This window comes from Mytilus californianus, unplaced genomic scaffold (assembly GCF_021869535.1).
Source record: "Mytilus californianus isolate M0D057914Y unplaced genomic scaffold, xbMytCali1.0.p SCAF_21, whole genome shotgun sequence".
Lineage (NCBI taxonomy): Eukaryota > Metazoa > Mollusca > Bivalvia > Mytilida > Mytilidae > Mytilus > Mytilus californianus.
This window is the reverse complement of record NW_026262670.1, coordinates 6,643,317-6,670,524: the sequence shown is the minus strand read 5'-3', so window position 1 is coordinate 6,670,524 and position 27,208 is coordinate 6,643,317. Positions and strand designations below refer to the sequence as shown.

Here is a 27,208-nt window from a genome sequence, read left to right as displayed (position 1 = left end):
ATCATATTTGTATTTTGTTCATTGTTTTTCTACATAAATCAGGCAGCGTTTTTTTCGTTGGAATTGTTTTACATTTGTTATTTCGGGGTCTTTTGTTAATAATGAACAAAAAGGTTAAACATGCTACACCGAGGAACAAGTGATCAATATGCTGGAGTTTCATATTGACAACATATTTGTTGAATTTGTTCACACATTGTTGTCAACATAATGGAATTTATGCGACTGTCATTACAAGTGGGAGGTTTAGCTAGCTATAAAACCAGGTTTAATCCACCATTTTCTACATAAGAAAATGACTGTACCAAGAAGGAATGTGACAGTTGTTTTCCATTCGTTTGATGTGTTTGAGTTCTTGATTTTGCCATTTGATAAGGGATTTCCCGTTTTTGAATTTTCCTTGGTGTTCGGTATTTTTGTTATTTTACTTTTAATAGCCGACTATGCGGTATGGGTTTTGTTCATTGTTGAAGGTCGTACGGTGACCTATAGTTGTTAACTTCTATGTCATTTGGTCTCTGGTGGAGATTTGTCTCATTGGCAATTATACCACATCTTCGGATCTTTTATATTAGCGAATCGAGTTTTGTTTATAGTTTGTTATTATGCCTTGTAAATATTTCTCGACCTGTATCTGTTAGGGAACGACCATTTAACTTCAAAGGGGGGGGGGGGGGGGGGGGTATGGTTTTTTCCTAAAAAAATATTCTGATCCCAAGTTTGATGAAAAAAAAAAATATTGTGGTCAAGCAGATGACAAAGAAAGTTTTCTGATTCCAGATTTTCCCCATACCTTATAGTGTTAAATTTTGAAAAAAATTTCTGACTCAAACAAAAAACAAAAAACCATACCCCCCCCTTGAAGTTAAATGGTTGCTCCCTAAATACAAAGAAACACATATATGTACAATATATCCAAAAATATATAAGTAAACACCAAATTTCACATATTTGTACAATATAAACAAGAATTCATAAGTAAACACCAAAGCTCACATACATGTATAATATATACAAGAATTATAAGTAAACACCAAAACTCAAATATATGTACAATATAAACAAGAATTACATGTAAACACCAAAAATCTCATATATGTACAATACATACAAAAATTATCAGTAAACACATTAGCTCACATATATGTACAATATAAACAAGAATTATCTGTAAATACCAAAACTCACATATATGTACTATATAAACCAGAAGGGGAAGTGTTGTTATGTTCTTGAAAACAACTGATTTATTTATTAATCATATAAATCTACCATTTTTTTAATTATTTAAACTTTCCTGTTCAACTCATAATTTCTTTGCATTTCAAAATATTTGGTCTTTGCAATACATTTTCATCCGTTAGCTTTTTCTTATTTATTGCAAATGTTTATCATTCTAGAATATGGTTTTCAACACCAAAATAGTTAATATTGCATTAGAAACATATACTTCAACATTCCACCGACCTGTTTCTATTAAGACCATTCTTAAACTCAAAATTTTCTTTAAACATTCTATAATTTAAAGATTTTGGTGAATTTACCATAAGTTATAATGTAATGCCATTCCTATCTAAATTCGATATGTAGGCGCATAAGTACTGAAGACATAAGCCAATCTGAGTTAGGAACAAGCTGGTCTGTCATAATATAGGAATAGCCAGTATCACCAAACACTGTTCAATTAACTTTAATCATGGGATTCAAAATGATAGGCGACCGACAATTTGCAAAATCATAATTGATACGCTAAATAAGAAAGTTTTGAATCCTTCCCGGATAAAAGTCAAGCCTAATATGCAATCATTCTTAGTTGTCTAGTCAGGTGTAAAAGCACGGACTGGTCGTCTTGACCAAAATATGCGTCCAGGTAGGGGGATTTGTTTTTATGCGTGCCGTTACCTTGGAATCTGCATGTTAAAAAAAATCATGTTGGTAGGGGTTATATTCATATTATTTGAATTTGTTTTTTGTGTAGTGTTTTGTTGTCTTTCTGTCGTTCTTCTTTTTGATTTTATTGTTTTTAATTAATTGATATATCCTACCTCCTTTAAATTTCATATCTTTTAAAATCATTGTTAATTTGTTCTCATACTGAATATGCATGATATATTTGCCACTTGACGTTTAGCAAACAAAAACCAATCAGTCCGATTAAGAGATATGGACAATTTCTCCTTAATTTATGCATCACCTGGTCAAATTCAAAAGAAGTCTTTTACTAAATTTAACAGTATCACAGCCTGATGTGGGCAACTTGAGATTCTAACAACTCGCATGTTGTATTTCTGAGCATGTCACAAAATCATAAATGTCTAAATATACATAAACACTGAAAATGTATGATTCATTCGGACATTTTTATTTTTTATAAAATAAAGAAGAAAACATTCAATTTTTTCTTATCAGATATTGACCTATGTATTGTCCTTTAAAAACTTGTGAAATTCCGAATTTTTATTTAATTTGATACTTTGTATTGGGAGAAAACCAATGCGGCCTGTTCTTAAGCAACATGTCTGCCCTGATCAAGCATTCAATGTTTTTAAAGTGGGAGTCCAAATCTACGGTGGTCAATTTAAATTCACTCGCTTTAAGGTAGATCGGGAGTATTCCGCCATCTTGGATTGTAAGATAGTAGATAACAATCGGTATAGATTTTTAATGAATTGTGCAAATAAGAGTGGAATGTAAATGTAGTTCATTTGTAAGTCTTTTCATCTTAATGAAAAAAAGATATGTGTTTAATCTTATACTGCTTTAAGAAATACAATAAAATAATTCAACTTAGCCATATAAGGGGAAAGAACTCATATATTCTAACTTTTATAAAAGGAATATGTTGTAAACGTTAATTAAATTTACCCAGTTTGTTTAATAGAAAAAAACACAAAAATCAAAGCATCATGGATGTTGTGATTCAGCCAATTTTGTAGCTAGTCTGGCATTTTTTTCTGACCACACTTTCAATAATTATTTTATTATCTTCATTTCCATAATCTCACTGTAAAATTTCCATTCTATTGCCAAAAGATTAATGCAAATTATTTTGGTATTTCAATTCAAGACACTGTCAGATTTTTTTACATCTTTTTTTAGAAACATTTGAAATTCAATGATTTTGGACAAGAATGTTAAGGGAAATCTTCAAATGACTGTAGCATACTTTTTATATGCCATTAATAATAATTGGCTTAATAATTTCCAAAAAGAGCCATTAAAAATGCACTTTCTCAGCAACAACAAAAATAAATAATAATATTTTTATCTAAATAGGTGTTCATTCTTCATTAAGGAAAAATACATTTCCTGTATTGAAATACACATGTACAAATACCTCATGCTGAATTTATTCCAATTACTGTTAACTAGCATTATAATGGGGAATATACAAATACCTCATGCTGAATTTATTCCAATTACTGTTAACTAGCATTATAATGGGGAATATACAAATACCTCATGCTGAATTTATTCCAATTACTGTTAACTAGCATTATAATGGGGAATATACAAATACCTCATGCTGAATTTATTCCAATTACTGTTAACTAGCATTATAATGGGGAATATACAAATACCTCATGCTGAATTTATTCCAATTACTGTTAACTAGCATTATAATGGGGAATATACAAATACCTCATGCTGAATTTATTCCAATTACTGTTAACTAGCATTATAATGGGGAATATACAAATACCTCATGCTGAATTTATTCCAATTACTGTTAACTAGCATTATAATGGGGAATATACAAATACCTCATGCTGAATTTATTCCAATTACTGTTAACTAGCATTATAATGGGGAATATACAAATACCTCATGCTGAATTTATTCCAATTATTGTTAACTAGCATTATAATGGGGAATATACAAATACCTCATGCTGAATTTATTCCAATTACTGTTAACTAGCATTATAATGGGGAATATACAAATACCTCATGCTGAATTTATTCCAATTACTGTTAACTAGCATTATAATGGGGAATATACAAATACCTCATGCTGAATTTATTCCAATTACTGTTAACTAGCATTATAATGGGGAATATACAAATACCTCATGCTGAATTTATTCCAATTACTGTTAACTAGCATTATAATGGGGAATATACAAATACCTCATGCTGAATTTATTCCAATTACTGTTAACTAGCATTATAATGGGGAATATACAAATACCTCATGCTGAATTTATTCCAATTATTGTTAAGTAGCATTATAATGGGGAATATACAAATACCTCATGCTGAATTTATTCCAATTATTGTTAACAAGCATTATAATGGGGAATATACAAATACCTCATGCTGAATTTATTCCAATTATTGTTAACAAGCATAATAATGGGGAATATACAAATACCTCATGCTGAATTTATTCCAATTATCGTTAAATAGCATTATAATGGGGAATATACAAATACCTCATGCTGAATTTATTCCAATTATCGTTAAATAGCATTATAATGGGGAATATACAAATACCTCATGCTGAATTTATTCCAATTATCGTTAAATAGCATTATAATGGGGAATATACAAATACCTCATGCTGAATTTATTCCAATTACTGTTAAATAGCATTATAATGGGGAATATACAAATACCTCATGCTGAATTTATTCCAATTACTGTTAACTAGCATTATAATGGGGAATATACAAATACCTCATGCTGAATTTATTCCAATTACTGTTAACTAGCATTATAATGGGGAATATACAAATACCTCATGCTGAATTTATTCCAATTACTGTTAAATAGCATTATAATGGGGAATATACAAATACCTCATGCTGAATTTATTCCAATTACTGTTAACTAGCATTATAATAGGGAATATACAAATACCTCATGCTGAATTTATTCCAATTATTGTAAAATAGCATTATAATGGGGAATATACAAATAAATTTGTGACAGAAAATGCTGAGGTAAGACATGTAAGAGAGATAATTGTAACTTAAATAGACCTTAATTATTAACTTATGTCAGAAGATTATGACACTGATTTTACAACTATTGAGGTCAAAATTTGGTGTATTCAGTAAGATGTGTGATAAATTGAATACACAAATTCTTGACCTCAATACCTGTATGATTATCAACTGTCATGATATATTAATATAACTGTGGTCAATTAAGACTGCATTTGAGTGGAGTTTAATCCAAATAATACTTACACCTTTGAGTGTAATTGTTTGAAAATCGTGGCAGCTGTCCATCATACTGGTATTGTACCAACAATTTGATTTGCCTAATGCAAGAATGGGAATAATAGCATTTAAAAAAGTGTGGGAATCAACTCTGATATGAATACACATCTTGAACCAAATTTTATTCAATGGCTCACAGGAACATAAGATACTGATAAAACACTTTTATTATTCTTATCAACGGCTAAAATTTGATAAATCACATTTTCCACATTCATGTGACATTAATTAATAAATGGCAATTTAATATCAATTTTGATTTACACAGGAACTATATACTAGTACAAGTGTTTATCTAAAATAAAGAAGTTGTTCGCCCAACCTTTTCTTAATTTAAAGACAAATAACATATTAAAAGTTGGCAGTTGATGATTAAAATGGTGTATAAAGTTTCTGCAAGTCATAGAAACACATAATTATTTTCATGACATGTCTTCAACATTGAATTTTGCACCATCTCCAAAACCAGAGTGATCACATAGATCCAGCATGGCTGAATCAAAAAACCAGAGTTCAGTGACCCCGTTTTTTTTATTTTCTGAAAGCTTATTATAAGAGATGTCTTCTCATATTTTATCTTAAAATTCTATCGTTCAGTTTTTTCTTTCTATAAAACAAAGTTTGTTTAAGTATAGCGCATTCAAAATCTGTAGCTTAAAAAATACTGGTGACTCATACTTTTTCTAATTTGTTTGCGCTTAGTATAGAAAAGGGAACATTGGCTTTACCTCTTTAACCTGAAGGGAACTGACCTAAACATTGATTGATTGAGTGTTTGCTTTATGCCCAATGGTTGATTCAAATAGCTATCTATTCAAGGAAAAGTAAATTATCTAACCCCACACAAATGTTAATGTTGAACATATTTGTAAAAAGTAGTCTAGTTAAAGAGACTATGGTCTTAGTTGAAATTTGACGTTGAACGAGATTTCAGTCACAATGTGAGTACACTTTATAATGGTATTCATGCCTATTGACTTATTTGTTTTGTATTAATTTGTACTTGGAACTGATCTATGCATCAATCCTGTTCGAACTAATCTAGACAGTTCGTTTTTATATCGTCCTTTCACACAAATGTGACAGTCCCCGATTGGGGATGGGGAAGGAAGGTTGAGCGCTAACAAACATATCTAACCCGCCACATTATGTACCTATCCAAAGTCCGTACTTTGACCTATAGATATTGTATTGTGCTTGTTTTATGTTGTAATGTTACACCACTGTTTCAGGTTAGGATAAAGGTTGGCGCTTGTTAAAATATTTAAACCCGCTGCATTTTTATGCACCTGTACTAAGTCAGGCGCCTGTTGTTCAGTGGTTGTCGTTTGTTGGTGTAGTTCATAAGTGTTTCTCTTGTTTCTCGTTTTTTATATAGATTGGACCGTTGGTTTTCCTGTTTGAATTGTTGACTTGGATGGATAGTTGTCTCATTGACACTCATACCATATCTTCTTATTCATATCTGTAGTCCAGTCGTTATCATCACGTTTCCGTTTTTTACAATATTTTTTGCTACCACAGCCTGAATCAGGTTAAAAAGGTATTAGGGTGATCAGCTCTGAAAGAACGTGATAACTTAAACTACATATTAAATATTCCAACTTATCTTAAATCTAACAAGCAGGTTATTTCTTTTCACGTACAAAACAAAACATAGACATTTGGATATTTTTAAATGATTTATAATTGGTCAATTGAACAATACCAAAACATTGTCTCATAAATGAGATTTCTGATTGATCCTTAGAACTTATAACCAGACTTTTTCAAATATTGGTGATTTCAGGTTGGTTCCTATAGAACACGATAACTATACAGTGTCTAATAATGGTGATTATGATTGGTCCTCTGAATATGATAACCGGATATTACTGATAATGGGGATTTCTGATTGGTCCCTTGCGTATAAAACTCAGAAAAAGCCTGAAAATGTTGATTGATTTTTATTCTGCAAAAACAGGGCACAATCTTTGGCATAAGAAATGTACACAATTCAACCTTTTTAAGAGTTAAATTGGTTATCAGTCTTAAAGACAAAAAGTTCAAAAGGTTAGAAAACACACATTGTCACATGTTTGTTCCTTCATGGTTAATTGCTAGATACAAAAGCTGGGAATTTATTTGACGAAAACTAACCACCATCTATACTTAATTCCCTGAAGGACAAAATCATAAAAATAATTCATATATCAACAGAAAAACATACCACAAAATTTCCTAAATGTTTTTTTTCTATGTTTCATGTTTCTCATATTCCTATATACATTTGTATAAATAAATATTCATTTTATGTACACAATGTTTATAGTTTTGGCAATATTTACACAACAGTTTTTACTGCATGTGATTAAATTTAAAAAAAATTACTATAACAGACCAAAATTGATCTAGTTGTCAATTTTATTCCAATATTTCCTCTCTAGTCCACTTTTTCATCTTCACAATTTTTTTTTATAAAAGAGAGGCGAAAGATACCAAAAATGGAGATTCAAATTCACGAGTAAAAATAGACTGACAACGCCATTGCAAAAAATAAAAAAGACAAAAAATTAAACAACAGTACAGCCCTTGGATGGTGTAAACTTCCCAAAAAAAACGTGTATGGTGTAATGGTGTATGGCATATGGTGCAATGGTAGAAGGTGTATGGTGCTATGGTGTATGGTGTAAGGGGAATGATGTAATGGTGTAACGTGCGATCGGGAATGGTGTGAATGAATGGTGTACGACATTTAAAACTATGCAAAAATTGATGTATGTTTTGGTTAAAAATAAAATGAATTTACAAAATGACATTAACTGACATAAAGAACTGGTTTTTAATTTTATACTTTAATTTACAATATTGTGATCAAAATTCGTTTTTTAAAATAAATAAATAATTTTGTAGTCGCACGCTTTCTTTGAAATTAAATTGCATTATGGTGTAATGTGTAAGGTGTATGGTGCAAAGTAGTAACGTGTATGGTGTAATGGCACAGGGTGTAATGGTGTATGGTGAATGGTGTAATGGTGTATGGTGTCAGTGGGAAGTTTACACCATCCAAGGACTGTATACAAAACACAATATTGAAAACTAAAGATTGAGCACCAAAAACCCCACTAAAACTTGGAGGGAATCGCAGGTGCTCTGAAAAGATATGCAGATCATGCTCCAACAGTGACAAGTATAATTCAGAAGAATTACTCTACATGATTGTATGAATAGAAAAATGTAGTCTGACTTTTATCGGTAGCATTACATTGCTATCAAATATAAAGATGGTCGCTTTCTATGCACAAGGTCTTCTACAAATCTGTTTCTATGGTTATATGTGTATTTCTCATCAACTACAAAAATAACTGTTTGCCATACAAATGATGAGAACAACTTTATTTCTCTATTGCGTTAGAACATTGATTTGTTGTTCAATTTCTACCTCAACAGTCATTTCTGAAAATAAATAAAATAATTCACAAATCCAAAGATAAAATACGCTACTATTAAAAATTTTACTTTAAAAAATTGAAGTTTTACAGAAATACCCCTTTTTTACTGGACCAGTAGAAAAAAAAGCTGTGGCGACTATCATTCTATGGAACCTCCTCTTTACCCGAAATATATTCATATTCGAAAGACATAAAATTAAGTGTTTTATTAGATAATACTTATCAAGTCTGCACACTGATACTTTAGTCTGGATAAAACCCTTATTAACTTTGAGCACAACTTCAAACTGTTTAAAGCATATTTACCCGATATTTCTTTTTTAACCAATTTCACATCCTCATCTAAAATTGTATTAGCCAAAATATCCTTAAGCTCATCTGTATACAGCTTTTGTGGTTTGTTAAATTGGTCGAACCGTATTAAGAGGTCACTTAATATGTTACATAACTCGTTAAAACGTGTATCTCCAAGTTTAGCTGCCGTTGAGTGTTGTAGTTCATTCCTTGTAAGTCTTATGCGCTCAATATCATCTCCAACAGTTATGTCTGTAACCTGAATTTTCTGCCATTTCCCTCCCCATCCATTAGTTGGAATATGTTTTTTAAGTTTAAAGTGCTCCTGGTATAAGTGTGATATATCACAATCGCTTCTTGGACGTAGATTTGGTTTGTCTGGTTTTAAGAGGTCATATAAAGCATCAGCGAGAATATTCAGCACGATCATTCCCATCTTTGTAAAATTGATTTCCTCTTTGGTGAACTGAAAAGAAGATAATTGTAAGGAATGGTAATGTAAAATATGAAAAAGATATTATACAATAAGGTTTAACATAAGTTTTATTGAAATCAATTGTCAGTTAACTTAGTCAAGTACTCATAGAAGTTCCTAAAAGAATAAAACTTAAAAGTAAAATCAATGAGCTGGTACCTAGCATCTAAAAATAACTCTTGCTCAATTTTTTGGCACAACCAAATCTAGGAATGCTGTTCAAAATTATTATGAAAAACATCTTCCTCAGAAATATTTCAGCAATATTTTGTCTTGGTACCATAAACAGATAAAAAATTCGTAAGGGTTCCGCGGAACCCAGTGTCTCGCCTACTTTTGATGTTAATCGCAGGCTAAAAAAAAATGAGGAAAAAAATTAATAAAAATATTCCTCTTGATATATCTTTTGATTGTAAGAAGCTTCTCTCCAAGTTTGGTAAAAATCCAGGATAGTTTATGAATCTAATAAATGTTTTAAAAACTTTAACTGCAGACTGTATGTAATGTTAACTGAAAGTTAAATACGCAAAAACGGGTACAAAATTTTAACAAAATTTTCTTCTAGATACCAGCTTTTGATCATAAACAAGCTTCTGTACAAGTTTGGTAAAAATCCAGGATAGTTATTTGTGGACGCTGACGCCGCCACCTCGGACGGAATGTAGGATCGCTATGTCTCACTTTTTCAACAAAAGTCGAAGGCTCGACAAAAAGCACATGTTATGTTAAATCGGTTTTTTTTTATTATCAATGATAATGGAACAAAGTCAACTAAATACATTCATGTTTAAAAAAAATCAAACATAATGTTTAAATGGATCAAAAATGTAATATTTACCAAACATTTGAGGAATCTGGTCTTTTACATGATAATTCATGATAAGATGTTTGTTTCAAATAACTAATGCATAGCAGTATGACTATGAAAGGAGTAAGGTATGTACAGACCACATTTGACCCTGAACATTGGGTTCATTGTTTCAAGATCAACATATTTCATGTTCATAATGTTGATTAAAATACATACAGCGCAGGCTTTGACAAACTAAATATCTGAGTCGAATATGTTTATTGTTATAACAAATAAACATTATGTTAATAGACGTTTTTATTGACCAATGCGCTCTACGTTTCCGTTCCTAAAAACCAATGAAAATATGCGTGTTAACATTGAATTTTGTGTAAAATGTAAATTTGTACTATTTGCGACACCAAGAAATAATCTTAATGACCTATTTCATATCAAGTCATTGTTTTAGCTATGATTTATTGTGATATTGGTTAATACAACCTTATTTGAAATTTTAGCCAGAAATAGAAGCCATATAAAACAGTCTCGTTTGAAGCATACTGATTGCATTTAAGAAAACGTTTTTTTATTCTAAAATGCGTAATATATACAATATATAAATGACACATAGCTGAGAAGGTGATAGAGCAGATTTTTACCTCGAGAAAACATTGTCAACCGATGCCTGGTCAAGGTTGATAATGTTTTTTTTAAGGGTGCCAATCTGCTCTATCACCCTTTCAGCTATGTTTTATTTAATTCATTATACTGAATGTTCTATCATTTTTGTCTTTTGATTCAAGCACATAACGTTACAGTTATTAGAAAAACAACAAAAGTGAAGCAAGATATTTTTTTTTATTTTGACAGTCTATGAAAAGTTCTTAGGCCATAACGTAGAACTGCATCATGTTTTTTTTAAGTATTGATGTACATCCTCTTCATTGTCATTTTAATTATCGATTTTTGATTGCACGAGATGATGACATTCAAAAAATTGTCTCCTGCTGAGCCATGGGATAGAGTAAATTATCTCCTGCTGAGCCATGGGATTGAGTAAATTATCTCCTGCTGAGCCATGGGATAGAGTAAATTATCTCCCTCATATTTAACAATCAAAATCTGGCATTTTAACGTACAGTATAATAATAGTGGTTTACCGACCCAATGACAATTCACTTCTCACTTCCAAAAAAGTAATACTAGTTCAGTTTAGCTGTCTATGTATATTTATCAACCCAATGACAGTTACGTCCAATGTTGAACACACACTACTAACTTCACATGAATACTAGTACAGCACAGCTGTTAGTGTATGTTTATTGACCTGATGACAGTTACGTCCAATGTAGAACACACACTACTAACTTCACATGAATACTAGTACAGCACAGCTGTTAGTGTATGTTTATTGACCCAATGACAGTTACGTCCAATGTAGAACACACACTACTAACTTCACATGAATACTAGTACAGCACAGCTGTAAGTGTATGTTTATTGACCCGATGACAGTTACGTCCAATGTAGAACACAGACTACTAACTTCACATGAATACTAGTAACGTGCAGCTGTTAGTGTATGTTTATTGACCCGATGACAGTTATGTCCAATGTATAACACACACTACTAACTTCACATGAATACTAGTACAGCACAGCTGTTAGTGTATGTTTATTGACCTGATGACAGTTACGTCCAATGTAGAACACACACTACTAACTTCACATGAATACTAGTACAGCACAGCTGTTAGTGTATGTTTATTGACCCGATGACAGTTACGTCCAATGTAGAACACACACTACTAACTTCACATGAATACTAGTAACGTGCAGCTGTTAGTGTATGTTTATTGACCTGATGACAGTTACGTCCAATGTAGAACACACACTACTAACTTCACATGAATACTAGTACAGCACAGCTGTTAGTGTATGTTTATTGACCCGATGACAGTTACGTCCAATGTAGAACACACACTACTAACTTCACATGAATACTAGTACAGCACAGCTGTTAGTGTATGTTTATTGACCCGATGACAGTTATGTCCAATGTAGAACACACACTACTAACTTCACATGAATACTAGTAAAGTGCAGCTGTTAGTGTATGTTTATTGACCCGATGACAGTTACGTCCAATGTAGAACACACACTACTAACTTCACATGAATACTAGTAAAGTGCAGCTGTTAGTATATGTTTATTGACCTGATGAAAGTTTACGTCAAAAGCTGACCATATACTACTCACTCAACATAATAATACTAGTTCAGATAAAGTGTCTTTGTATGTTTTTATCAACCTGATGACAGTTGCTGAATACATCCTACTCACTTCACATGTGAGAAAATGTTTTACAATTGAGAATTGAGAGTCTACCAAAAAAAATGTAAAATCACAAAAATACCGAACGCCCAGGAAAATTCAAAACAGAAAGTCCCTAACCAATGGTAAAATCAAAAGCTCAAACACATCAAACGAATGGATAACATCTGTCATATTCCTGACTTGGTACAGGCATTTTCTTATGTAGAAAATGGTGGATTAAACCTGGTTTTATAGCTAGCTAAACTTCTCACTTGTTTGACAGTCGCATAAAATTCCATTATTTTGACAACGATGTGTGAACAAAACAAACAGGCATAATAGATATAAATGTCAAAAATTGGGGTACAGCGGTCAACATTGTGTTATAATCTTAATCACTATAAAAAACAAACAAATATGTAACAAAGAAACACAAAAAGGCATATAGACAAAACACATTAGTAAAAATGAAAGACAAGAATACAAGAATTTAACATAGCACAATTACCACAATAACGGGATGTATAAGTACTAAGATGACCGCATATGTCAAATTCAAAGTCTAATAAAATGCTCCGCAGGGCGCAACTTGATACGACCGCAGAGGTCGAACCCTGAACAGTTGGGACAAGTATGGACACAACATTCAAGCTTGATACAGTTCTGAATTTGGATTGTGATTAAATATTTGACACAGCATAGGTTTCTGACACAGAATGAATGTGGTATAAGAACTTAAAAATTTTAAATTGGACATTCACCTATTATGGTCCAATATCCAAAATCTAAATACATGGTTAGATTCAGCATATCAAAGAACCCCAAGAATTCAATTTTTGATGAAATCAAACAAAGTTTAATTTTGGACCCTTTTGACCTCAATGTGGACAAAGTTGATAACGGGGCCCAAAAATCAAAAATCTAAATACATGGTTAGATTCAGCATATCAAAGAACCCCATATATTCAATTTTTGTTGAAATCAAACAAAGTTTAATTTTGGACCCCGATTTGGACCAACTTGAAAACTGGGCCCATAATCAAAAATCTAAATACATGTATAGATTCAGCATATCAAAGAACCCTAAAAATTCAATTTTTGTTAAAATCAAACTAAGTTTAATTTTGGACCCTTTGGACCTTAATGTAGACCAATTTGAAAACGGAACCAAAAATTAAGAATCTAAATACACGGTTAGATTCGGCATATCAAAAAACCCCAATAATTCAATTTTTTGATGAAATCAAACAAAGTTAAATTTTGGACACTTCGGACCTCAATGTGGATCAATTTAAAAACGGGGCCCAAAATCCAAAAACTAAATACATGGTTAGATTCAGCATATTTAAGAACCCCAAGAATTCAAGAATAAAACCCCATTGAAATTGATCAAGAAATAAGCAATTTATACGAAGTATCTTCTTTTGCACAATACTGTGCAATTGAATATTTCTTGCTATTGTGCAATACTGTACAATTGACAATTTCTTGCTATTGCGCAATATTGTGCTATTGGATATTTCTTGCTATTGCGCAATACTGTGCAATTGAAGATTTCTTGCTATTGCGCAATACTGTGCAATTGAAGATTTCTTGCTATTGTGCAATACTGTGCAATTGAAAATTTCTTGCTATTGCACAATACTTATTTTATAATAATTTACACATCCTGTTTGGTGTGTATCTCCTACCATATCATTATTATTTGCTTTTAAATATTAATCAGAAATAACCAACTTTAAATGGAAAATTTTAAAAGAAAAAAAAAAAGGAAAAAAAGAAAAAAAAAGAAAAAAAAAATCCCCCCCCAAAATTTTTTGAACCCCCTTATGATTCATCACCCAGAAACTCAATCCGAGCCTTCCCTTTGTGGTATGGTACCTTGCAGTACAATTTCAGAGAGATCCATACTCTTGAACACAAGTTATTGTCTGGAAACTAGAAAAATGCTTATTTTTGGCCCCTTTTTGGCCCCCAATTCCTAAACGTTTCGGGCAATTACCCCCAAACTCAATTCCAGCTTTCCCTTTGTGATATGGAACCTTGTAGTACAATTTCAGAAATATCCAAACACTTACACACAAGTTATTGTCATGAAACTAGAAAAATGCTTGTTTTTTGCCCCTTTTTTGGCCCCTAATTCCTAAAATTTTGAGGCAATTACCCCCAAAATCAATTACAGCCTTCCCTTTGTGATATGGAACCTTGTGGTACAATGTCAGAGAGATCCATACACTTACACACAAGTTATTGTCTGGAAGTTACAAAAATGCTTATTTTTGGCCCCTAATTCCTTAACTGTTGGTACCATAACCCCCAAAATCAATCCCAACCTTCCTTTCGTGGTATTGAACCTTATGGTAAAATTTCATGGAGATCCATTCACTTAAACTTAAGTTAGAGTGCGAAAACCAATATGTCTTCGGACGACGCCGGACGACGCCAGACGACGACGACGACAACACCAACGTCATACCAATATACGACCAAAAAATTTTTAATTTTTGCGGTCGTATAAAAATGAGGCGGAGGAAGCCGTGTCTGTTGTTTCTTTAATTTCTAGTTCTGGGAGATATATAAATGGAACCCAATCAGAAAAGTTTGGATTGTTATTGGAAAGCACATCATCAATATATCTGAATGTGAAATTTAATGACCTGGCTTCTTTGATCTTCTTGTTTTTGACAAGTGTCTAAAGGAACTCTGACTCATATGAAAATAAAAAGAGGTCGGCAAGGAGAGGCGCACATTTTGTTCCCATAGGAATGCCGTGTTGTCAATAAGAAACTACAGCAGACTGATCACGTGTTCCTCTGTGTAGCATGTTTTACCTTTTTGTTCATTGTTAACAAAATATGCTGTATGGTATTCCAAAGAGATATTTGGATAAATGATCATCTCAAAAGTATGAATTTTGTTATTGATTTATTAGGTGTTCTAGGTACATTAACAGCTTTTATTACATTACTAACAATAAATATATAATTATTGTTGTAGCTAATATTTGTTTTAGAAAAACAATTGTAAATAAAAGTCTTTCCTATATTTTTAAATTAAAACATCATTATAAGTTGATTGCTTGCTTGCTTGATTCATAAAATGTTTGCATTATATCAACATGATCAATGGACAAGTTCTTCTTATCGATCCGGTGGTTGGTTGTTGGGTGTAAACATTGATTGGTTCCTTAGTTTATTTATTTATGAATTGATTTATTGACAGTATGCTTAATCACCGTGTATCATCGGTACAGCAGATATAGGTACTAACCAAGCGGGGTGTGATAGATTTTTAACGGAAAAAGCTATATATCGTACATTCACTTAACTATGCACCGTACAGAAGGATTTATGTGGTCAGCTTTACACCGTACACAACGCTTCTTTTCGGAATAAAATATCGAAAAATAACATATGTATGAAAGATTTCAATGCCAATTATTGAAACAGATATACTAACTTATTACGCACACACAGTGGCCTTTTATCAGAAAAAGAGTTGCAATGAATATAGAATCATATCGGATGAGACGAGCGCCAACTTCTTTGACAAGTATTTGCACATGTTTTTAGTAAGCGTTCTTGTTTTGGGAAAATAATGAGACTTCTCTAATCATCAACTTACGACCAAATGATTTCTTAAAACAACAATTATGTTTAGATTGAAGTACACATTGATAGTATGTAAACAAAACAAAGATTTTCTTACTATGTCAGGTCAAAATCGATCACGCGCGACTAACCTATATCCGTTATACCGATGATACACAGTGCTAATGTAAAGAAAAGTATTATCCAATTCATTGATTGTTTGTGTGACGTCAAGTGACGAATATTTACTGAACATGCTTTACTAAGAGAAGCAGGTTAAATATCCCCTTCTAAAAAAAGAGAAACAAATACAGATACTACTTTCACGATTAAATACAGTGGAACGACTCTCCTGGAACATGCCAAAAAGAAAATACAATGGAATTTTAAGATTCAGATAGACACATAAAACAATAACTAGAGGCTCCAAGGAGCCTGTGTCGCTCACCTGATATTTTTGTTTACAATTGATGCATAAAATAAGCCAAAAACTGCATTTTACCCATATGTTCTATTTTTAGGCATGTCGGCCATGTTGGTTGGCAGGCGTGGTCATCGGACACATTTTGTAAACTAGATACCCTAATGATGATTGTGAAAAAGTTTGGTAAAATTTGTCTCAGTAGTTTCAGATGAGAAGATTTTTGTAAAATATTACATAAATTAACGAAAAATTGTTAAAAATTGACTTTAAAGGGTAATAACTCCTTAAGGGGTCAATTGACAATTTTGGTCATGTTGACTTATTTGTAGAACTTACTTTGCTGAACATTATTGTTGTTTACAGTTTATCTCTATCTATAATAATATTCAAGATAATAACCAAAAACTGCAAAATTTCCTTAAAATTACCAATTCAGGGGCAGCAACCCAACAACGAGTTGTCTAATTCGTCTGCAAATTTCTGGGCAGATAGATCTTAGCCTGATGAACAGTTGTACCAATTGTCAGATTTGCTCTAAATGCTTTAGTTTCAGAGATATAAGCCAAAAACTGTATTTTACCACTATGTTCTATTTTTAGCCATGTCAGCCATGTTGGTTGGCAGGCCGGGTTATCGGACACATATTTTAAAATAAATACCCTAATGATAATTGTGGCCAAGTTTGGTTAAATTTGGCCAAGTAGTTTTAGAGGAGAAGATTTTTGTAAAAGTTAACGACGATGGACGACAAGTGATGAGAAAGAAGTACCATGATTAAGGTACAAATAAACATGTTGCACCGACATGAAAACCTTCCATTTAATGGGAGCCAGCCCCTACCTTTGTTGTATATTCCTTGGAACCAAACCCCGTGTATTTTTTTCTAAAATTATGAATTGGTTCTTTATTTGGAGGATTTTTTTTTATCATTCTGTGGATAAAGAATAAAAGTAAAGTATTTGTTACTGGACATCATAGAAACAATCAATCCATCAATCAATGTATATGGTATACAATATGCACTTCTGTATGTTATGAAAATGTCGATCAATCAATTACTAATATTCATGCATATAAGAAAACGAACCAAGTCAAATCAATTAATGAATGCAATTTCCGTCAAATATGACATGAAGCAAAATGTCATTCAATCAATTAAGCTATTTACCAACAATCCACACCAATCAATCTAAATGAAGAAGTAACTGATGTTATGCAAATATTTTTTTTTCAACCAACCAATCAACCAACTTAGTGATAGAGCAGGTGGAAAAACTTCAAACGAACGTTTTACTTAAATCTACTGGAGGTTATGTTCAAAAGCCATTGTTATGTGGAGTAAATCAATAAATCAATTAACACTTTTGAGATGATCCCTTATTTAAATATCTCTGATGTAGACTCTTGACTCTCAGTTGTCTATTGTAAACATTTTTCTATCATGTCTATTACTATTCGATGCTGTTTGTGTATGTTTATCGACTCGATGAAAACTACATCCAATGCTGAACACATACTTCTCACTTCACATATCAATACTAGTTCAGTTAAGCTGTCTGTGTATGATTATCAACCCAATGAAAGATTAAGTCCAATTCTGCACACACACTACTCACTTCACGTAAATACTAGCCGTTTGTGTAAGTTTATTCATCCAACTGATGAAAGTTTACTTACTACTCACATCACATATTACATATATTAAAACATAATTTTGTTTTCAGTAAAGCGGATTGTTTTTGTTTTGTTTTTGTTTCCTTTATATTTACTAAAACTAGAGGCTCTAAAGAGCTTGTGTCGCTCACCTTGGTCTATGTGCATATTAAACAAAGGACACAGATGGATTCATGACAAAATTGTGTTTTGGTGATGGTGATGTGTTTGTAGATCTTACTTTACTGAACATTCTAGCTGCTTACAATTATCTCTATCTGTAATGAACTTGGCCCAGTAGTTACAGAGGAAAATATTTTGTAAAAATTTACAAAAATTTACAAAATTTATGACAATTGTTAAAAATTGACTATAAAAGGCAATAACTCCTTAAGGGGTCAATTGATCATTTTGGTCATGTTGACTTATTTGTAGGTCTTACTTTGCTGCACATTATTGCTGTTTACAGTTTATCTCTATCTATAATAATATTGAAGATAATAACCAAAAGCTGCAAAATTTTCCTAAAATTACTGATTCAGGGGTAGCAACCCAACAATGGGTTGCCTGATTGGTCTGAAAATTTCAGGACAGATAGATCTTGACCTAATGAACAATTTTACTCCATGTCAGATATGCTCTAAATGCTTTTGTTTCAGAGATATGAGCCAATAAAATGCTCCGCAGGACGCAGCTTGATATGACCCCAGAGGTCGAACCCTGAACAGTTGGGGCAAGTATGGACACAACATTCAAGCTTGATACAGCTCTGAATTTGGATTGTGATTAAATAGTTGACACAGCAGAGGTTTCTGACACAGAATGAATGTGGTCTAAGAACTTAAAAATTTTAAATTGGACATTTACCTATTATGGTCCAATATCCAAAATCTAAATACATGGTTAGATTCAACATATCAAAGAACCCCAAGAATTCAATTTTTGATGAAATCAAATAAAGTTCAATTTTGGACCCTTTAGACCTCTATGTAGACCAATTTGATAACGGGGCCCAAATATCAAAAATCTAAATACATGGTTAGATTCAGCATATCAAAGAACCCCATGTATTCAATTTTTGTAGAAATCAAACAAAGTTTAATTTTGGACCCTGATTTTGACCAACTTGAAAACTGGGCCCTTAATCAAAAATCTAAGTACATGTTTCGATTCAGCATATCAAAGAACCCCAAGAATTTAATTTTTGTTAAAATCAAACTAAGTTTAATTTTGGACCCTTTGGACCTTAATGTAGACCAATTTGAAAACGGGACCAAAAATTAAGAATCTAAATACACGGTAAGATTCGGCATATCAAAAAACCCCAATAATTCAACTTTTGATGAAATCAAACAAAGTTTAATTTTGGACCCTTTTGGCCTCTAATTCCTAAACTGTTGGAACCAAAACCCCCGAAATCAATCCCAACCTTCCTTTTGTGGTCATAAACCTTGTATTTAAATTTCATAGATTTCTATTTACTTATACTAAAGTTATTGTGCGAAAACCAAGAAAAATGCTTATTTGGGGCCCTTTGTTGGCCCCTAATTCCTAAACTGTTGGGACCAAAACTCCCAAAATCAATCCCAACTTTTCTTTTGTGGTCATAAACCTTGTATTTAAATTTCATAGATTTCTATTTACTTATACTAAAGTTATTGTGCGAAAACCAAGAAAAATGCTTATTTGGGGCCCTTTGTTGGCCCCTCCTAAACTGTTGGGACCAAAACTCCCAAAATCAATCCCAACTTTCCTTTTGTGGTCATAAACCTTGTGTTTAATTTTCATAGATTTCTATTTACTTATACTAAAGTTATTGTGCGAAAACCAAATGTCTTCGGACGACGACGTGATACCAATATACGATCGCAAAAACATTTTTTTGCGGTCGTATAAAAACTGCATTTTACCCTATGTACTATTTTTAGCCATGTCGGCCATCTTGGTTCACATGCAGGGTCATCGGACACATTTTTTAAACTAGATACTCTAATAATGATTGTGGACAAGTTTGGTTGAATTTGTCTCAGTAGTTTCAGAGGAGAAGAATTTTGTAAAAGATTACAAAAATTTACGAAAAAATTGTTAAAAATTGACTATAAAGGGCAATAACTCCTTAAGGGGTCAACTGATTATTTTGGTCATTTGACTTATTTGTAGATCTTACTTTGCTGAACATTATTGTTGTTTACAGTTTATCTCTATCTATAATAATATTCAAGATAATAACCTAAAACGGCAAAAATTCCTTAAAATTACCAATTCAGGGGCAGCAACCCAACAATGGGTTGTTCTATTCATCTGAAAACTTCAGGGCAGATAGATCTTATCCTGATAAACAATTTTACCTCATGTTAGATTTGCTCTAAATACTTTGGTTTCAGAGATATAAGCCAAAATCTACATTTTACCCCTATGTTCTAATTTTAGCCATGGCGGCCATTTTGGTTGGTAAGCCGGGTCACTGGACACATTTTTTAAACTAGATACCCCAATGATGATTGTGGCTAAGTTTGGTTAAATTTGGCCCAGTAGTTTCACAGGAGAAGATTTTTTTTCAAAGTTAACATCGACGGACGCCAAGTGTGAGAAAAGCTCACTTGGCCCTGTGGGCCAGGTGAGCTAAAAAAGTATAACAAAACTACCAAACTCCAGGGTAAATAAAAAAAAGGGGAATTACATACAACTTGACTATTCAAACGTTACACTTTCTCAACAAACTAAACAAACGCAAGACTGAACATCTCCCAATTCATTTATTTTCATTTTTGGGAACTGAATTTGGCATGAAATTACATTGTGGTGTTACATACCCCTGCCGAACTGGCTGTTCCTGTTGCCCCTTCATTGGCATTTGAAAATACTCTCTCACCAGCTTGGACCCGGACAAATACCTTCAAATATACAAGCATGTCATTCATTATCAATAGAAAATATTGGTAACCATCATGATAAAATGCTTCGCTGAGCGCAGCCTGATACGACCGCAGAGGTTAAACCCTGAAAAGTTAAGGCAAGTTTGGACACAATATTCAAGCTTGATACTGTCTGAATTTGGATTGTGATCAAATTTTTAACATAATATAGGTTTCTGACACAAAATAAATGTGATCAAAGATCTTAAAAACAACATGATTAGATTTAGCATATAAAATTAGAGGCTCTTAAGAGCCTTTGTCGCTCACCTTGGTCTATGTGCATATTAAACAAAGGACACAGATGGATTCATTACAAAATTGTGTTTTGGTTATGGTGATGTGTTTGTAGATCTTACTTTACTGAACATTCTAGCTGCTTACAATTACCTCTATCTATAATGAACTTGGCCCAGTAGTTACAGTGGAAAATATTTTGTAAAAATTTACAAAAATTTAAAAAATTTATGAAAATTGTTAAAAATTGACTATACAGGGCAATAACTCCTTAAGGGGTCAATTGACCATTTTGATCGTGTTGACTTATTTGTAGGTCTTACTTTGCTGTACATTATTGCTGTTTACAGTTTATCTCTATCTATAATAATATTCAAGATAAAAACCAAATGCTGCAAAATTTTCTTAAAATTACCAATTCAGGGGTAGCAACCCAACAACGGGTTGCCTGATTAGTCTGAAAATTTCATGGCAGATAGATCTCGACCTAATGAACAATTTTATTCCATGTCAGATTTGCTCTAAATGCTTTGGTTTCAGAGGTATGAGCAAAAAACTGCATTTTACCCTGTGTACTATTTTTAGCCATGTCAGCCATCTTGGTTCGCGGGCAGGGTCATCGGACACATTTTTAACACTAGATACCCTAATGATGATTGTGGACAAGTTTAGTTACATTTGTCTTAGTAGTTTCAGAGGAGAAGATTTTTGTAAAAGATTACAAAAATTTACGAAAAATTGTTAAAAATTGACTATAAAGGGCAATAACTCCTTAAGGGGTCAACTGACCATTTTAGTCATGTTGACTTATTTGTAGAAATTACTTTGCTGAACATTATTGGTGTTTACAGTTTATCTGTATCTATAATAATATTCACAACATAATAATCGAAAACTGCAAAATTTTCTTAAAATTACCAATTCAGGGGCAGCAACCCAATGATGGGTTGTTCGATTCATCTGAAAATTTCAGAGCAGATAGATCTTGATCTGATAAACAATTTTATTCCATGTCAGATTTGCCCTAAATGCTTTGGTTTCAGAGATATAAGCCAAAATCGACATTTTACCCCTATGTTCTATTTTTAGCCATGGCGGCCATCTTGGTTGGTTGGAAGGGTCACCGGATATATTTTTAAACTAGATACCCCAATGATGATTGTGGCCAAGTTTGGTTAAATTTGCCCGAGTAGTTTCAGAGAAGAAGATTTTTGTAAAAGTTAACAACGACGGACGACGGACGAAGGAAGAGGGACGACGACGGACGCCAAGTGATGAGAAAAGCTCACTTGGCCCTTTAGGCCAGGTGAGCTAAAAACACCCAAAATTTAATTTTGGTTGAAATCAAACAAAGTTTAATTTTGGGCCCTTCAAACCTCAATATGGACTAATTTGAAAACAGGGCCCAAATTAACAAAATCTAAATGTATAATAAGACTCAGCAAACCATACATGATACAGCCGCAATAATTCAGTTTTTGAAAGTTTAATTTGGGACCCTTTTGACCTCAATGTAAACCAATTTAAAAATCGGGCCCATTATCTCAAAAAATTATACAAGGTTAGAACCCCCCCAAAATTAAAGACTTAATTAATCCCATTGAAATTGGTTGAAATATTTGTATTTGTTTTCAATTGAAGATTTCTTGCTACTGCGCAATACTGTGCAATTGAAGATTTCTTGCTATTGTGCAATACTGTGCTATTGCGAAATACTGTACAATTGAAGATTTCTTGCTATTGCGCAATACTGTGCAATTGAAGATTGTTTTGCTATTGCGCAATACTGTGCAATTGAAGATTTCTTGCTATTGCGCAATACTGTGCAGTTGAAGATTTCTTGCTATTGTGCAATACTGTGCTATTGTGCAATACTGTGCTATTGGGCAATACTGTCCAATTGAAGATTTCTTGCTATTGCACAATACTGTGCAAATGAAAATTTCTTCCTATTGCGCAGTACTGTGCAATTGAAGATTTCTTGCTATTGCGTAATACTGTGCAATTGAAGATTTCAAAAATTTTGAAGACAAAAAATGAATCCCCCAAAAAAATTTAGACAAAAAAAATTCCCCAATTTTTTGACCCCCCCTTTGAAGTAATTACCCCCAAACTCAGTCCCAGCCTTCCCTTTTGTGGTATGGAACATTGTAGTACAATTTTAGAGAGATCCATACACTTAAACACAAGTTATAGTCTGGAAACTAGAAAAATGCTTGTTTTTGGCCCCTTTGTTGCCCCTTATTCCTGAACGTTTAGGGCAATTACCCCCAAACTCAATCCCAGCCTTCCCTTTGTGATATGGATCCTTGTGGTACAATTTCAGAGAGATCCATACACTAACACACATATTAGTGTGCGGAAACTACAAAAATGCTTTTTTTTGCCCCTTTTTGGCCCCTAATCCCATAACTGTTGGTACCATAACCCCCAAATTCGATCCAAACCTTCTTTTTGAGGTATTGAACCTTCTGGTAAAATTCCATAGAGATCCATTCACTTAAACTTAAGTTATTGTCCAGAAACCAAATGTGTCTTCGGACGACGACGCAGACGACGACATCATAGCATTATACGATGCAAAAAATATTTTGCGGTCGTATAAAAATATGTCAATGAGGGTGGCCCCTATCATTTTCTTTCATTCTATTTTTATAAACATACATGTAGGTTGAATAATCAACCAATTCAAGCATGCAATTATGTCTAAATTCTTTGGCGTATACAAGAATTAGTAAAATGGGTAAATTAAAAAAAGCTACATTTTTCTTCAAAGATGTGCTACCTTTATGATGAAAAGTCCTCTGCTTAAGTTTCAAACAAGCCCGTCATTGAAATTTTAAACCCCAGACTCCTTATAGATTTTAACTGAAAAGGTAAATCAATTTATAAGTAAAGATAATGATTGGAGTTTGGTTCATTTTGGCCGCACATTTTTCTTTAAAAAGAGGAAAATCTTTTTTACATTCAGAACGAGGGAAAAAGACGCAAAACCATAGCAATAGCTTACATTGTCAGATTAGCTAAAATGCTCAGTTTGGATTATCTTGAATCCACTGTCTGAATAGTTTGCATTTCAACAGCAAGAAATATTTCATATTATTTATTGTCAATCTAAACATGCTAAGTAAAAGTTGCTCGATTTGACGAATGTATAATTTTGTCAGAAATTAGGTCTGAAGTAATACAAGTAATAATTAATCTATCTTACATCATCATGTATACATAACATAATACTTACTGCTAGTTATACAAATATCAACATAATACTTACTGCTAGTTATACAAATATCAACATAATACTTACTGCTAGTTATACAAATATCAACATAAGGATAACTTCCATGCTATAAAATAGTAGCTTTTTACCTTGGTGGATTGAACCGTAGTTTGGATTTGACTTGAGCTTTCTGTGTAAGGATTAGATATTGGAACGTTTGCAGAACTCTGTAACAACTACAATAATTTAGAAAATAAAATGTACCACTATCAGATGATCCCCCTTACCTTATATATAATTAAAACAGCACTCTACTTAAATGTATGAACTATTATGGAAACATATTACAACTTACATGTTATTACAATGATTGCATAGATAGAGCATCTTTAATTTTACAAGCAGATTATAGTTAAGTTTTCACAGTTAGTTTCTGAAATATTCAGTTTATCTCTTGCCAGTTCTTTGTTTGGTCTTTAGACCATCCGAACTAAGAAAAGGAGGTTGAGGACATCACTGCTGCCTGATTCTGAAGTAAAATACATGTCTTGCTTCAGTTTTCTGGAGGAAACAACATGGACAAGTTGAACTGTGAGCTTTTTCTAACTATTTTCATATCAATAGATAAGTATTTGGTAAATACAGAGACGGAGTTGATGAGTATCATATTTGAAAAGGTATCACGCGGTATAGCAAATTTCATGGAACTCTAATTGACACTTTTTAGAAAGAGAGAAAAACATGTGTCATATACATAATATATGGTTGAAATGTGTAAAAATATATGTTTATATCAAACTGGATCACGATAAACAATTAATGTGAAAGTGAAAAATTGTTTAAATCAACAAATAACTATTAAGATGTAAATTTCTCTTAACGTTAGTGCCTGAGAAAAGCTAGGAAAACATTTTATTGGATGGATTAATGGAAGGACTAAAAGAGGTTAACCAATGTACCATCTTATTACAAATTTTCCTTGTAAAACTCACCAAACATTGATAAATCTTTTACTTACATCAACTGTTCTATATTGTAGATCTGACCATTCACCTGTGAACTCATGTGCAATTCTACATGTCTCACAATAATATTTTGTATCCTGATCTTCAGGATAGTCAAACAATCCTGTTACAGACTCTGGTCTTGTTTGGCCACATTCCCACTTTTTCTTAAATTTCACATTAGACATCTTAAATCTTGTGCTTATTATCTTGACAATTTCCTCTGTCACAAAGTCGTCAATGTATTTGTACATTTGACGTCCTTTCTCAAATTGCCAAACCTGAATTTGAATCCAATTCGGACATTTCAGTATATGCAATTTTGCTAATTTTGTCGTTTTCTGTAACTCAAAGACAGCTGAATCTCTGAAGAGAGCAATTTGTCTTTTCTGTTCCTTCGTGACAACTTCTGCAACTTTATATTTCCTGCACAGTGACGCAATTAAATGATTCATTAAATGAGGTGGAAGAAACCTAAACTTATAACATAACCAGGTGGACTTATTACATGTGTTTTCTGTAACATTAAACATTTCGTATATATCACACTCAGGTTCTGATTTAATCATACAAGGTACATAATAGAGAGGTTTGCCATCACCAGCGTCTCTTTGAGTTTCTGATATGTTAGGACGTATAATGATATCAAATTTCTCCATTACGTTCAGGATGTGATCCTTGTGTTTGGCAAAAATGTTTTCACTTTTTCTAAATATGTCGTCTAAAACCTCACTATGTAATTTGCCTCTGCTATACAATTCATCCCATTTTGTTCTATTTTTAGTACTAAAAGCTCTAAATTTCTTAGCTGTGACTATACATTTAAAAGCATCAGACAACCACTGTGTGTCTAAAATAATATAAGAAGACAGATCTTTGAAATAAACTAAAGCTCTGATCTCATGGTGAAATTCCAGGAACAATCTGAGTTCCTCATCATTTAGTGGATTAGGTGTATTAGTAGAGATGTGCTTAATTTCATGAAAGGAAATAATTGGTAACTCCTTCTTTTTCTCTTGAAGTCGTTTTTCCAGCTGAATAAATTTTAAGGGGTAAACTTTGTTCCACGTTTTTATTTTTCTAGCTAAGCTTAGGATGTCTTCTCGGATTTGCTGGAATACACTGGGGTCATCTTCTGTATTGGAAATGAAGTATTCTTGCCTTATATGTTTTAGTTCATCTTCTGACATATTCTTCGTAAACTTAAAAATGTTTTCTCGGCATGCATCGTCAATCTACAAAAAAAATATGCTTGTTTGTTTGTTTGGTCTTTACAAATATATGAATGCTTTGAACATATTTGAAAACATGAAGTAAATACTAAAGCTACATGTATATAAACATATATGATAATCATTTAACTATATTATATTAAATAAATTATCGTAAGAACACAACTTTTTTAAAATGTGATAAAGGATTTGCTATTCCTGATAACACTTTAAACTGATAAAGTTATTTCATTATCATACCTGTCAACTGACCCGTATCCTGCGGGTCACACCCGAGAATTTCACCCCCTACCCGGGATGGTTTAAATATCCTCTGGGTCGTCAAATAACCTGTGAATTTGGAAAATAACCCGTTTTGAAATAAGGGAGCCTTTAGATTGTCCTTAAAGTGATTTTCCTT

The 27,208-nt window shown here is 32.6% G+C and overlaps 1 protein-coding gene and 1 long non-coding RNA gene across 9 annotated transcripts; both read right to left on the bottom strand.

Moving 5' to 3' along the window:
• Positions 1-905: 905 nt before the first annotated feature.
• On the bottom strand, positions 906-4,855 carry LOC127731876 (uncharacterized). 8 transcript variants are annotated; one of them, XR_007995871.1, is made up of 3 exons: positions 4,619-4,855; positions 4,253-4,313; positions 906-4,130 (listed from the first exon to the last, which is right to left on the bottom strand). It is a non-coding gene; the product is annotated as an uncharacterized LOC127731876 (long non-coding RNA). The 8 variants fall into 8 exon arrangements; XR_007995872.1 differs by having other exon boundaries at positions 906-4,069; XR_007995868.1 differs by lacking the exon at positions 4,253-4,313 and having other exon boundaries at positions 906-4,191; positions 4,558-4,740; positions 4,802-4,855.
• Positions 4,856-6,568: 1,713 nt separating this feature from the next.
• LOC127731870 (uncharacterized) lies at positions 6,569-26,164 on the bottom strand. Its single transcript, XM_052240738.1, has 5 exons — positions 25,591-26,164; positions 24,722-24,808; positions 21,014-21,094; positions 8,965-9,418; positions 6,569-8,662 (listed from the first exon to the last, which is right to left on the bottom strand). Exons 1-5 carry the CDS (start codon positions 26,143-26,145, stop codon positions 8,610-8,612), a joined length of 1,230 nt encoding a protein of 409 aa, XP_052096698.1. The 5' UTR covers positions 26,146-26,164; the 3' UTR covers positions 6,569-8,609.
• Positions 26,165-27,208: the final 1,044 nt, after the last annotated feature.

Coding starts and splice junctions, on each gene's coding strand:
- LOC127731870 (XM_052240738.1), bottom strand. CDS start 26,145: ATGATTAAATCAGAACCTGAGTGTGATATATACGAAATGTTTAATGTT. Junction 24,809..25,590: donor TACAATATAGAACAGTTGAT/GTAAGTAAAAGA, acceptor AAATTATTGTAG/TTGTTACAGAGTTCTGCAAA. Junction 9,419..21,013: donor GAACAGCCAGTTCGGCAGGG/GTATGTAACACC, acceptor TCTTCTTTTCAG/TTCACCAAAGAGGAAATCAA.